Below are 14,409 nucleotides of genomic sequence, written 5' to 3' on the forward strand. Positions count from 1 at the left end.
CACCAGGCCGAGTTACAGTTTCTTTAATACTGGATTGGCAACCCATCAGACATGACATACCTGATTTTCATCTATTCTCTCCCTCAATTATTAGACTAGAGAGGAGGGAGCAGTGGTAGCTTTGCCTCCTTTAGGTATTTCCATTCATGAATTTCATATAGAATTTATTGAGTCTGGCCAGGGGCTGTGGCTCACACTTACAATTCTAGCACTTTGGGAGGCTGAGGGGGGAGGACTGCTTAAGCCTAGGAGTTTAAGACCAGTCTGGGCAACAGAGCAAGACCCTGTTCTTGAAAAATTAAAACAAACAAAACAAAACAAAACATAATTTACTGTTTTTTTCTGGAAGGGTCACATGAAGCTATCAATGCCAATATCTCAGCATCATGCATATCTGGATAGCCAACTAAGAGCAAGGTCCATGCATATAGAAGGAAATGGGGAGAATCTAAAGATAAGCTTCTCTCTTTTTTTTTTTGAGATGGAGTTTCACTCTTGTTGCCAGGCTGGAGTGCAATGGCATGATCTCGGCTCACTGCAACCTCTGCCTCCCAGGTCCAAGCCATTCTGCTGCCTGCCTCAGCCTCCCAAGTAGCTGGGATTACAGGCATGTGCCACCACGCCCAGCTAATTTTTTGTATTTTTAGTAGAGACAAGGTTTCTCCATGCTGGTCAGGCTGGTCTCGAACTCCTGACCTCAGGTGATACTCCTGCCTCAGCCTCCCAAAGTGTTGGAATTACAGGTGTGAGTCACTGCGCCCAGCAAGATAAGCTTCTATAAGCTCTGTAGGCTCTGCCCAAGCAGCTGTGTAAGAGACTACTGATATCCTATATACCAGATGGATATAACAGATCTAACCCAATCTCTATCATTTTTTTTTTTTTTGAGACAGTCTCATTCTGTTGTCCAAGCTGGAGTGCAGCCTCAACTTCCCCATGCTCAGGTGGTCCTCTGACCTCAGCCTCCTGAGTGGCTGGGACTACAGGCATGTGCTACTATGCCCGGCTAAATTTTTTTTTTCTGGGTAGAGACTGAGTTTTGGTCTCTTAACTTTTGGGCTCAAGTGATGCATCTGCTTCAGCCTTCCAAAGTGTTAAGATTACAGGTGTGAGTCAGTGTATCTGGCCCCAGTCACTATCTTTGTTTTTTATTTTTTGAGACAGAGTCTTACTCTGTCACCCAGGCTGGAGTGCAGTGTTGTGATCTCAGCTCAATGCAACCTCCACCTCCCAGGTTCAAGCGATTCTCCTGCCTCAGCCTCCCGAGTTGCTGGGACTACAGGCACACGCCACCACATACAGCTAATTTTTGTATTTTCAGTAGAGATGAGGTTTCACCATGTTGGCCAGGATGGTCTCGATCTCCTGACCTCATGATCCACTCGCCTCGGCCTCCCAAAGTGCTGGGATTATAGGTGTGAGCCACTGTGCCCGGCCCCCAATCACTATCTTTAATGAAGAGGCAGATTTAGCAAACAAACTAGAAGGACCAAAGTCCTTACACCAGCAGCTCTCAGCAGTGCTGGTACAAAAGGATGTGATCACTTCCTTGTGTTAACCAAACCCAAATAAAAATGACTCAAGTTCCATTCTAGGAGCCAGTAGGACGTGACTTTCCTGCACTTCAGATCCCCTGGGTTCTTGTGCCCTCAAATTTAAGACAGGCATTTTTCCAAGGCTCATTGACAAGATCTCTCTCCTGACAATGTCAATCCCTCTCTAGCTGGCCTTACTCTGCTTTGAGGGATCTGGGTAGGCAGCGCTGGCCAGTTTCTTCAGGGCAGGAGTATTAAACTTTTCCCGGATTGGATCTAGCAACTTGTTCAGCGCAACTTCAACAGAATTCTTCAGGTCTCCAGGATGTACAACCTGCAGAATCAAACAAGACCTAGTGAGATGAGGTCTAGAACAGGGCACAGGACACCTGAATCCAAGTAAGTAGGATCAAGATAGTTTTTCCCAGCAGTATTTTTTATTTTTATTTTTTGAGACGGAGTTTTGCTCTTGTTACCTAGGCTGAAGTGCAATGGCACGATCTCGGCTCACCGCAACCTCTGCCTCCTGGGTTCAAGCAATTCTCCTACCTCAGCCTCCCGAGCAGCTGGGATTACAGGCACACACCACCATGCCCAGCTAATTTTTGTATTTTTAGTAGAGACGGGGTTTCACCATGTTGACCGGGATGGTCTCGATCTTTTGACCTCATGATCCACCCGCCTCGGCCTCCCAATGGGCTGGGATTATAGGTGTGAGCCACCGTGCCTGGCCTTCCCAGCAGTTTTTTTTTTTTTTTTTTTTTTGAGATGGAGTTTCGCTTTTGTTACCCAGGCTGGAGTGCAATGGCGTGATCTTGGCTCATCACAACCTCTGCCTCCTGGGTTCAGGCAATTCTCCTGCCGCAGCCTCCTGAGTAGCTGGGATTATGGGCATGAACCACCAAGCCCAGCTAATTTTTTGTATTTTTAGTAGAGACAGGGTTTCACCATGTTGACCAGGATGGTCTCGATTTCTTTACCTCGTGATCCGCCTGCCTTGGCCTCCCAAAGTGCTGGGATTACAGGCATGAGCCACTGCGCCTGGCCACAGTTGGCTTTGTTATTTACAAAGTGAGGCTAACAATAGCTGTATCTCACAGGATGGGGATGAGGGTTAAAACACTGAATGTGGGTGAAAATGATGAGAACACTGCTTGTATACGGTAATAGTTCAGTAATTTCATTTTATTCCTTGTGTCCTGTGACTGCCCCCCTACCACCTTCTTTTTTGAGACAGAGTCTCGCTCTGTCGCCTAGGCTGGAGTGCAGTGGCATGATTTTGGCTCACTGCAACCTCCACCTCCTGGGTTCAAGCAATTCTCCTGCCTCAGCCTCCTGAATAGCAGGACTACAGGTGCACACTGCCACACCTGGCTAGTTTTTTGTATTTTAGTAGAGATGAGGTTTCACCGTGTTGCCCAGGCTGCTCGCCAACTCCTGAGCTCAGGCAATCCACCCGCCTCGGCCTCCCAAAATGGTGGGATTATAGACGTGAGCCACCATGCCCAGCCAACTGCCCTTTTTTTATATCTCAAATCTGGTATTAAAGAATCTTGTAGATATTCTGAGGGGACATCTTTTAGGAATGAACACTTTCAATACAACAATGCCAACATTTTTGCTTCTGATTTCCTTAGGAATATTGAATTTTAATAAAAGCTCTAGGGTTGCCGCTGTCAAATATGGTGGCTACTAGCCTTGTGTGGGTATTTAAATGTAAACTAAAATTCAGTTCTTCAGCTGTACATGCCACACTGTAAGTGCTCAACAGCTTACGTGGCTTCTGTGTCAGGAGTACAGATAGGACGTATGCATCACCACAGAAAGTACTGTTGGATAACATGGCTGCAGACCTTTTTTCTGAGGCATTTCATCTATTCCTAATTCCCACAAAATACTTTTTCATTTCGGGGACATGGTTTCGCTCTGTCACACAGCTGGAGTCCAGTGACGCAATCACGGCTCACTGCAGCTTTGATCTCCTGAGCTCAAGTGATCCTCCCACCTCGGCCTTCCAAGTAGCTGGGACTACAGGCATGTGCCATTATGGCTGGCCAATATTTTGATTTTTTTTTGTGTAGAGATGGAGTCTCACTATGTTGCCCAGGCTGGTCTTGAACTCCTGAACTCAAGCAATTTTCCTCCCAAAGTGCTGAAATTACAGGGCATGAGCCACCAGGTCTAGTCAGACATTAACATTTTGAACAGCCCCATTAAATTGGTTGGACCTGAATTCAGAGTCAATCACAATACCCCCATTTCATTCCCTATATTATTATGTCTTTCCTTTGTGACCTGGCCTTGCCTCTCTCTCCCGTAATCCCCCCTCCTCACGTTTTAGACTCTTAAGTGAGACCAAACCACCTGCGATTCCTCGTACGTCATGCTGTTTCATCCTACCATGTCTTTGTACAATTTCTTCCCTCACAGATTTCCTTGTGAACTCCTATTCCTCAAGCAAAATAGTACTTAGTTTCCTCCACAAGCTTTTCTAGAGAGTCAATCACTTACACACACACACACACACACACACACACATATATATATATTTTTTTTTTTTTGAGATGGAGTCTCACTCTGTGGCCCAGGCTGGAGTGCAATAGTGTGATCTTCGCTCACTACAACCTCCACCTCCCAGGTTCAAGCAATTCTCCTGCCTCAGCCTCCCGAATAGCTGGGATTACAGGTGTGCACCACCACACCCAGCTAATTTTTGTATTTTTAGTAGATATGAGGTTTACCCATGTTGGCCAGGCTGGTCTCAAACTCCTGACCTCAAGTGATCAGCTCACCTTGGCCTCCTAAAGTACTAGGATTACAGGCGTGAGCCACCATGTCCGGCCACTTCCTTCTATATTATTTCTGGAATATATATATATATTCTTTTTGTTATATATATTCACATATATAGCCATATAGTATACATTTACATATATTCACCGGTCATATATATATTCACATACATACACACATGCATATATTATGTTAAAAATATATGTACATACACACATAAAACATACATATGTAAAATGCAGTCAATGAAATGTTTACAAGTCTGCCTCTCTTATTGTACTGAGCATTAGGAGGACTGACCCCCTCTATGTAATACCAGTCCCTAGCAGAGTGCCTAACACATGGGCACCTAGTAAGTCTTCTGTTAGTGTCTGTTGAAATGAATAGGAGCCTCTATTGTGTCCTTTGGTAATTGTCTCTTATTTTTCAACCCTGATTTTGTACCTGTTCCTGAAATACTTCATCTTTGCTAGGTTCGGTCCTTTATTCCAGCCTGCTGAGTCCTTTGGAGAGTGATTAAAGCACCAGTATATTAGCTTTGTACCATCTGCTCATCAAATCTGGGAACCACCTGAATCCTCACTGAAGCCATTAACAAAATATGCAGCCCCAGAGAGCATCAAGACAGAGCCCTGGCCAGGTACTGTGGTTCATGCCTGCAATCTCAGCACTTTGGGAGGCTGAGGAAGGCTGATCACCTGAGGTCAGGAGTTCAAGACCAGCCTGGCCACCATTGTGAAACCCTATCTCTACTAAAAATTACAAAAATCAGCTGGACGTGGTTGTGGCTGTCTGTAATCCCAGCTACTTGGGAGGCCGAGGAAGAATTGCTTGAACCTGGGAGGTGGAGGTTGCAATGAGCTGAGATTGTGTCACTGCCCTCCAGCCTGGGCAACAGAGCGAGACTTCATCTCAAAAAAAAAAAAAAAGCAAACAAACAACAACAACAAAAAAGCAGAGCCCTGCGGTGTAACTACAAACCTGATGGGCCAAGATGGAGAGGTCTGGCAGAGTTCAGTGGGGATTAGCTTTCTTTTTTCTTTCTTTCAGAAAAGTTAACTGACAAGAAACTTTAACCAAAACTGTAATTTTGAAGGAAAATGGACACCAGTGAGATTACCAAAAGTAGAGCAAAAATACCAGGCAGCTCAATTCTACACATATCAAGTTGTTTTAAACAAGTTTGAACAGTCAGCAGAAAAATAAGAAAATACAGATCTTCAGGAAAGGATTCCTTTTCCTTTCGTGTTACCTCAGCAGCAAAGTCCTTTTCCAGGTCCATGTAAACTGTGTAGGTTTTGTTTCCGCCCCATTTCTCATCTCGAAGGATCACAAACTCTGTAAGGAAAAGATCTGTGCCAACAAATTCACTGACAGCGGCAGAATTGGCATTCCTAGCCCAAAAGCATGACTATTTGTAGTTTTTCCCATATATTTTGAACTTTATTGTATCGTATTTTATTATTCTTAAATTGGATGAGTAGCACGATTGTATATCCAGCAAACATTTCAGCTGCTTCCTGGGAAGGCAACAAAATATGTCTATTTTGTTGTATTCCTCTAGTTCAACATGTCTGTCCCCACCCTTACTTCTAACACCTCTGCCCACCCCAGTGTTCCCTCAGAACCTAGGCTGGTAACAAATATATGGACAATTAAATGACATCTCAACATCATTCATACTTTAATATATAAGAAATCAGAGCAGAGAATCAGGGCAGCCAGTTCCTGGAAGAAGAGTCTGTGACAAATCACAAGTATGATCACAGCACGAATTTTGCTATTCTAGCCTGGCCTCTAGGAAGAAAACAGAGAGTGTTACCAGACTTCAGGGGAAAGAGGACATGCTTGATGAAGGACAGAAGCCCATTGTTCTCCACATTTCCTGGTTCACAGAAGGCCTTCTTCAATTTTTTCTTCACATCCTCTTTCCGATCAAGGAGATCAATCTTGGACTCCTAGAAGTCACGGAAGGGAAGAGACCTCTTGTGGTTGAAAATGAGTATATGCTCAACTAATACGAGTTAAATTTTGTTTTTAACTTGGAGACAGGGTCTCACTGTGTTGCCCAGTCTGGAGTGCAGTGGCACAATCATGACTCACTGTAACCTCAACCTCCTGGGCTCAAGAGATTCTCCCATCTCAGACTCCTGGATAGCTGGGACTACAGGTATGTGTCACCAAGACCAACTAATTTTTCTACTTTTTGTAGAGACAGGGTTTCATCATGTGGCCCAGGCTGGTCTCAAATTTCTGGGTCCAAGCACTTCTCCTGCCTTGGACTCCCAAAGTGCTGAGATTAAAAGCGTGAGCCACTGTGCCTAGCTAAAAAAATTCTTTTTAAAAAGATTTTAACATTAGGTACTTGGAGCTATTTTCTTGTGGAGGTGGTAAAAATAAATAAATAAAAATATTTTACTTTGGGCTGGGCACAGTGGCTCATGCCTTTAATCTTACCACTTTGGGAGGATTGCCTGAGCCCAAGAGTTCAAAACCCACGTGGGCAACATAGTAAGACCTCATCTCTACTGAAAATAAACAATTAGCTGGGTATGAAGTATGTACCTGTGGTCCCAGCTACTTGGGAGGCTGAGGCAGGAGGATCGCTTGAGCCCAGGAGGTTGAAACTGCAGCCTGGGTGACAGAGTGAAAAACCACTCACAATTTCTGCCATCTAACAAATTAAACTATTTTAATTTTTTTGTGTTCTTCTCAGGCTTTGTCTATATTGATGGGGTCTCGCTCTGTTGCCCAGGCTGGAGTGCAGTGGCATGATCATGGCCCACTGCAACCTTTGCCTCCCAGGCTCAAGCAGTCCTCCTACCCCAGCCTCCCAAGTAGCTAGAACTATTGGTGAACGCTACCACCCTAGCTAATTTTAAAAATTTTTTTGTAGAGATGGGATTTCACCATGTTGCCTAGGCTGGTCTCAAACTCCTGGACTCAAGCTATCTGCCCACCTTGACTTCCGAAAGTGCTAGGATTATAGGTGTGAGCCACCATGTGTGACCTACTTTAATAGTTTTTATGCCAAATTATAGTCCCAATTATTAGTGGAAACATAATTCAACAAATTGCAAACTGTTAGGTTCTATCCTAATTTTTACAAATTACATATATTAATGCTACACTGGACATCTTTGCAGAGTTTTTTCTTTTTTTTGCCTTTTCTAGAATCATTTCCTTAAGCTGCCCAAAATTGCTAGGTTCAAAATTGTTTTTTGAAAAAAGATATTTTAATCAACACTGCCATCAACAATGTATGAGGATATCTGTTCACAGCAATCAGCCAAATAAGATATTATACATTATCTACAGCTGTTTTTCCTTTTTAGGTTTTGTTTCTTATTTTGGAGGGAGTGAATTCCATTTGAGTTCAGTGTTTACCAAATTCTGGCCCACATGTGTCAGTATATGAATCACCTTTTACTGGGTTCCACCTAAACCTAATGAATCAAAATTTCTTGGGGTTGGGTCAGGCTTTTTTTTTTTTTTTTTTGAGACAGTCTCACTTTGTCTCTCAGGCTGGAGTGCAGTGGCGTGATCTCAGCTCACTGCAACCTCTGCCTCCCGGGTTCAAGAGATTCTCTAGCCTCAGCCTCCCAAGTCACTGGGACTACAGTTGCATGCCACCACGCCCGGCCAATTTGTTTTGTATTTTTAGTAGAGAAGGGGTTTCACCATCTTAGATACAATGGTCTCAATCTCCTGATTGCATGATCTGCCCACCTTGGCCTCCCAAAGTGCTGGGATTACAGGCATGAGTCACTGCACCTGGCCTTTTTTTTTTTAATTTTTATTTTTAAAAAGCTCTCCAAGTGATTCTGATTTGGGAACTACTGCTGGCTTGATTACCAGGGTGAAGATACAGCAAATATCACCAAACAGGATGAGTGATATATTTGTCAGAGGGATAAGAGACACACAATGTTTTAATGTGAAAGAAAAAGGAATGAGTATAGTTTTTAAAAATATGGTAATGGGTGAAGTTAGAAAACAACAACAACAACAACAAAAAGAAAAAAATATAAGAGTATACATGCATATATTCACCAATCTCTGATCAGTTTGAGATGTCATATTTAAAGAACTAGATGAGTGTGTGGATGTGATTTAAATCAGAATCACCTAGTAGGATTTGAAAGAAAATACCGATTCCCAGCCAGGCATGGTGGGTCATGCCTGTAATCCCAGCACTTTGAGAGGCTGAAGCAGGCAGATTACTTGAAGTTAGGAGTTTGAGACCAGCCTGGCCAACATGTCGAAACCCAGTCTCTACTAAAAATACAAAAATAAGCTGAGTGTGTTGGCAGACACCTGTAATTCAAGCTACATGGGAAGCTGAGGCAGGAAAATCACCTGAACCTAGGAGGCAAAGGTTGCAGTGAGTTGAGATAGGACCTGGGTGACAGGCTGGGTGAAACGGTGGAAAAAAAAAAAAAAAAAAATGTATAAAAAAAATACAGATTCCTGAGTTCCTCCCAGAACTACTTTATCAGAATCTCTATGGACAGTGTCTATACTTTTTTTTTTTTCAATTCCCTAGATGATTCTGAAGGTAACCCATGTTTGGGAACCCAGAACTCAACTTTTCATATCTTTGGATTTCCACGCTCTAATGATCAGAACCAAAGTGAACTTTCCCGCAAGTACACAAGCTCAAGAAGAGGGACTCTTAAATGTTAAAAGACATCATAATATCAAGTATCACCCTAACAATCAAAATGCTAATTAGTGAAATGCAACCACAGTGCTCTCATTAATAAGGCTGAATTTTATCACAGTTCTATGAACAAAGACATTACTTTTGCTTGTATTTTTTATCAGCAGTAAAAACCATTGAATGATGATTAGATCTCATCCAAACTGCTCTGGATCCTTCAATACTTAAGAACCACTGAACTAACTGAATGCCGTAAGGACCCTTATAACTCAAATATTGGAGAATTCTAGTTAGCCAGGTCCCTGTTCTTTTCAGTCCTTGATCTCTCCATTGAGGCTGAAGATTTCTAAATTCAAGTCTAAGCTGGGAACTTACCTCTTCTGAAGAGCTCATTTTGCTGCCTGTTAATCCTGGAACCATAGGATTCATCAGATGGACCCGTTTTGAATAGCCAAGTGCAGGGAGGTACTGAGAGATTACAGAAACACACAAAAGCAGCTGTTAGTCTAAGTTCCTCCTCAGTGCCCTGATCTCATCTAAATTGGCTAGCAAATGAACAGTTGATATATTGCTTCCATTTCTTTTCTTTTTTTTTTTTTTTGAGACAGAGTTTTGCCCTTGTTGCCCAGGCGGGAGGGCAATGGTATGACCTCAGCTCACTGCAACCTCCACCTCCAGGTTCAAGCGATTCTCCTGCCACAGCCTCCTGAGTAGACGGGATTACAGGTGTCCGCCACCACACCTGGTTAATGTTTGTATTTTTAGTAGAGACAGGGTTTTGCCACGTTGGCCAGGCTAGTCTTGAACTCCTCACCTCAGGTGATCCACCATCTCAGCCTCCCAGAATGCTGGGATTACAGGCATGAGCCACTGCACCTGGCCCTGTTTCTAGTCTTTTTATACTGAATATGTAGTTTTTCACAATGATTGTAATTCAAGCGAATTTTTTTTCCCTACTGCTTTTCTATGAGTATTACATTGTGAGGCTATTGGACTTAATGTCACCATAAACAACAATAAAAGCTGGAAATACATAAAACAACAGGACAGCAAATCTTGAGTGAAGGGAAGTAAGGTGACTACACACTTGCCTTGGCTTTCTCACTGAGGGTATTTTTTGGCAAACCAAGTGCTGAGAAAAAGAGACCAAGTAGAGGAAACAGCTATTAGAGTTCAGGGTTGCAGGAGGCTAGGGATTGGGGGCTCACTGCAACCTCTGCCTCCCGGGTTCAAGCAATTCTCCTGCCTCAGCCTCCAGAGTAGCTGGGACTACAGGTATGCGCCACCACCCCTGGCTAATTTTTGTATTTTTTAGTAGAGATGGGGTTTCACCATGTTGGTCAGGCTGGTCTCAAATTCCTGACCTCACGATCTGCCTGCTTCAGCCTCCCAAAGTGCTGAGATTACAGGCGTGAGCCACTGCGCCCGGCCAAGACTGGATTTAACAGAAGACAGGATTAATAAACTTGAAGAAAGGTCAATAGAAAATATCCAAACTGAAGCACAGAGGGAACAAAGAAAGGAAAACCATAGAACAGAATATGAGGCATGAGTTTTTTAACCCATGTGTAGCTAAACTCTGAGAGGAGAAACAAGAGAGAAGCAGTATGTGAGGAAATCATGGCTGAGAATTTCCCAAATTTGATGAAAACAAATCCACCGATTCAAGAAGCTCAGAGAAATCTAAGCAGAATAAATACAAAGAAAACTATAGCTGAGGCCAGGCACCGTGGCTCACGCCTATAATCTCAGCACTTTGGGAGGCCAGGGCAGGAGGATCATGAGGTCAGGAGTTTGAGACCAGCCTGGCCAAAACAATGAAACCCTCTATTAAAAATACAAAAATTAGCTGGGCGTGGTGGCGGGCACCTGTAATCCCAGTTACTCAGGAGGCTGAGATAGGAGAATCATTTGAACCTGGGAGGTGGAGGTTGCAGTGGGCCGAGATTGCACCATTTCACTCCAGTCTGGGCAACAGAATAAGACTCTGTCTCAAAAAAAAAAAAGAAAAAAGAAAAGAAAAGAAAACTATAGCTGAAAACATCACAGTTAGTCAGGCACAGAAGTTCACACGTGTAATCCCTGCAATTTGAGAGGCCAAGGAAGGCAAATCATTTAAGCTCAGGAGTTTGAGATCAGCCTGGCCGACATGGTGAAACTCCATCTCCAAAAAAAAAAATTAGATAGGCGGCATGGTGACACATGCCTTTAGTCCCAGCTGCTTGGGAGGCTGAGGTGGGAGGATCACCTGAGCCCAGGAAGTTAAAACTGCAGTGAGCCAAGACCGCTCCAGCCTAGGCAGTGCAAGCAAGACCCTATCTCACAGAAACCAACAACAACAAAAACAACATAGTCAAATTGCTGGAAATCAGAGACAAAGAAAAAAGTCTTAAAAGCGTCAGAGAAAAGACATATTGTCTGTCACGGAGAAACAATAATACTTAGAAGTGACTTTTCAGTGGAAACTGTGCAAGCGAGAAGGCAATGCAATGATTCTTTAAAAGTGCTAAAAGAGGTTGAGCGTGGTGGCTCACACCTATAATACCAGCAGTTTGGAAGGCTGAGGCAGGTGGATCATGAGATCAGGAGATTGAGACCACCCTGGCTAACATGGTGAAACCCTTGTCTCTACTAAAAATACAAAAAAAATTCGCTGGGTGTGGTGGCACACGCCTGTAATCCCAGCTACTCAGGAGGCTGAGGCAGGAGAATCGCTTGAATCGGGAGGTGGAGGTTGCAGTGAGCAGAGATCACACCACTGCACTCCAGCCTGGACGACAAAGCATTGACTCTGCCTCAAAAAAAAAAAAAAAAAAAAAAAATATATATATATATATATGTATGTGTATGTATGTGTATATATATATATACACATACACACACACACACACACACACACACACACATAATGTAAGCACTTCTGCTTTCATTAAATATATCAAAACACTAAGCTGGGCCAGGTCCAGTGGCTCACGCCTGTATTCCCAGCACTTTCGGAGGTTAAGGTGGGCAGATCACAAGGTCAAGAGACTGAGACCATCCTGGCTAACATGATGAAACCCCATCTCTACTAAAAATACAAAAATTAGCTGGGCGTGGTGGCATATGCCTGTAGTCCCAGCTAGTCAGGAGGCTAAGGCAGGAGAGTCCCTTGAACCCAGGAGGCGGAGGTTGCCGTGAGCCAAGATCGTGCCACTTTGTTCCAGCCTGGTGAAAGAGCAAGATTCCATCTCAAAAAAACAAACAACAACAAAAACAAACAAAACAAAACTAAGCTGGGCACAGTGGCTTGTGCCTGTAATCCCAGCACTTTGGGAGGCCAAGGCAGGAGGACTGCTTGAGCCCAGGGGTTTAAGACCTGCCTGGGCAACATAGGGAGGCCTCATCTCTACAAGTAATTTTAAAACTAGCTGAGTGCTGTGGTATGCACCTGTGGTCCCGCTACTTGGGAGGCTGAGGTGGGAGAATTGCTTTAGCCCAGGCTGTGGAGGCTGTGATGAGCTGTGACCGTACTACTGCACTCTGGCCTGGGCAACAAAAAAAGACAAGAAAAAGAAAAAGATGCAGGGAAACGTGAACCAAATGCTCTGTGAAAGGACAGTAGTTCCAACTGGTAATGAATGCCTCTCCTTGGAAACTGGGCTACTAGGAAAGAAGCAAATCCAACAGGTGTAGGAGCAGGCACATGGGCTTTGGAGTTTGAAAAATCTGGGTACTAATAATTACTTCTCGGTTACTAACTGTGTGATATTGGACAACTTTCTTATTCTTCTAGCCTAGCTTTCTCATCTGCAAAACAAGGAGGATATCTACCATACACCATGACTAATGGGACTGACACATCATCGTTCAATAAACTACAGTTGCATACCTCTGAGGTGCAAGAGAAAAAAGACAGGAAAGTGGATACTCACCTTCTCTGCAAAGGTGAAAATCTTTCTCTGATCAATGCCTCCAAATTGAGCATCTACTTTTAAATATTCTTCATCCAAAGCCTGTGGAAAGAAATATGTGAAGATAAACATCTATTTTATTTTATTAAGACAGTCTCACTCTCACCATCACCCAGGCTGGAGTGCAATGGCATGATCTCAGCTCACTGCTACCTCTGCCTCCTGGGTTGAAGCAATTCTCCTGCCTCAGCCTCCCAAGTAGCTGGGATTACAGGCATGTACCACCACGCCCGGCTAATTTTTTGTGTTTTAAGTAGAGACAGGGTTTCGCCATGTTGCCCAGGCTGGTCTTGATCTTCTGAGTTCAGGTGATTCACCCGCCTCGGCCTCCCGAAGTGCTGGGATTACAGGCATGAGCCACCATGCTCAGCCTAAACATCTACTTTACTTTTTCTATATAGGTCCGAGAAATCAGAAACTTTAGAAAATTACTAGATGTTCCAGAAGGTAAAGCCTGGGGCCAGGCACGGCGGCTCGCGCCTGCAATCCCAGTACTTTGGGAGGCCAAGGCAGGCAGATCACAAGGTCAGGAGTTTGAGACCAGCCTAGCCAATATGGTGAAACCCTGTCTCTACTAAAAATAGAAAAATCAGCTGGGTGTGGTGGTAGGCGCTTGTAGTCCTAGCTACTCAGGAGGCTGAGGCAGGAGAATTGCTTGAACCCAGGAGGCAGAGGTTGCAGTGAGCCGAGATTATGCCATTGCACTCCAGCCTGGGCGACAGAGCAAGACTCCATCTCCAAAAAAAAAAAAAAAAAGGTGAAGCCAGGAAGAAAATAAATAGCAGTCAGCCTCCTTGAGAGCTGCAAAGACAGTTGCTGAGTGCTTGAGGTAAACATTACTCCATGTGGATGTCATGGGATAAAAAAAATAAGAGTAGAGGCCCTCAGGATATGCAGAATGCTACAGGGAGGGAGAGAAGGAAAGAAACTATAGTCATGCCAAAGGCATCCTATTGAATAAGGTGGCCTGTGACAAATGACATATAAGTAGTATAAAGAAGTCCTGTAAGCACTCGGGAAAAATAGTGACTGTCCAGGTGCGGTGGCTCATGCCTGTAATCCCAACATTTTGGGCTGAAGTGGGCAGGTCACTTGAGCCGAGATGTCTCAACAAAGACAACAAACAAAAATTAATCATGATAGTGCGCATTATAGTCCCAGCTACTCGGAAGGCTGAGGTAGGAGGATCACCTAAGCCCAGAGAGGTCATAGCTGCAGTAAGCCATGATCATGCTACTGCACTCCAGCCTGGGAGACAGAGCAAGGCCCTGTCTCAAAAAATAAATACAACAGTGACTGCCACTTATGACATGCCAGGCCTGGTGCCAGCTCTGAGATAAATCAGACCCGGACTCTCCCTTCAAGAAACCCAGTTATCCAGCTGGGGAGAGACATGTAAACAGATCATTTCAACTCAGTTGCTAAGGGCTAACCTAGATGTTCATATAAGGAACAGTGTTGACAT

General features: G+C 43.9%; 1 protein-coding gene across 2 annotated transcripts in view; it reads right to left on the minus strand.

Annotated features, from left to right (window-relative positions):
* The window catches only part of YARS1 (tyrosyl-tRNA synthetase 1), a 39,773-nt gene that overhangs the window by 5,010 nt on the left and 20,354 nt on the right, over positions 1-14,409 (minus strand). For both annotated transcript variants that reach the window (XM_002750582.7, XM_054259102.2), the window contains exons 5-9: positions 12,906-12,986; positions 9,367-9,459; positions 6,151-6,286; positions 5,581-5,666; positions 1,734-1,869 (exon numbers count right to left, since the gene is read on the minus strand). In XM_002750582.7, coding sequence (XP_002750628.1) covers positions 1,734-1,869; positions 5,581-5,666; positions 6,151-6,286; positions 9,367-9,459; positions 12,906-12,986 — 532 coding nt within the window. The remainder of the gene's footprint in view (positions 1-1,733; positions 1,870-5,580; positions 5,667-6,150; positions 6,287-9,366; positions 9,460-12,905; positions 12,987-14,409) is intronic.

Source organism: Callithrix jacchus, chromosome 7 (assembly GCF_049354715.1).
Source record: "Callithrix jacchus isolate 240 chromosome 7, calJac240_pri, whole genome shotgun sequence".
Lineage (NCBI taxonomy): Eukaryota > Metazoa > Chordata > Mammalia > Primates > Cebidae > Callithrix > Callithrix jacchus.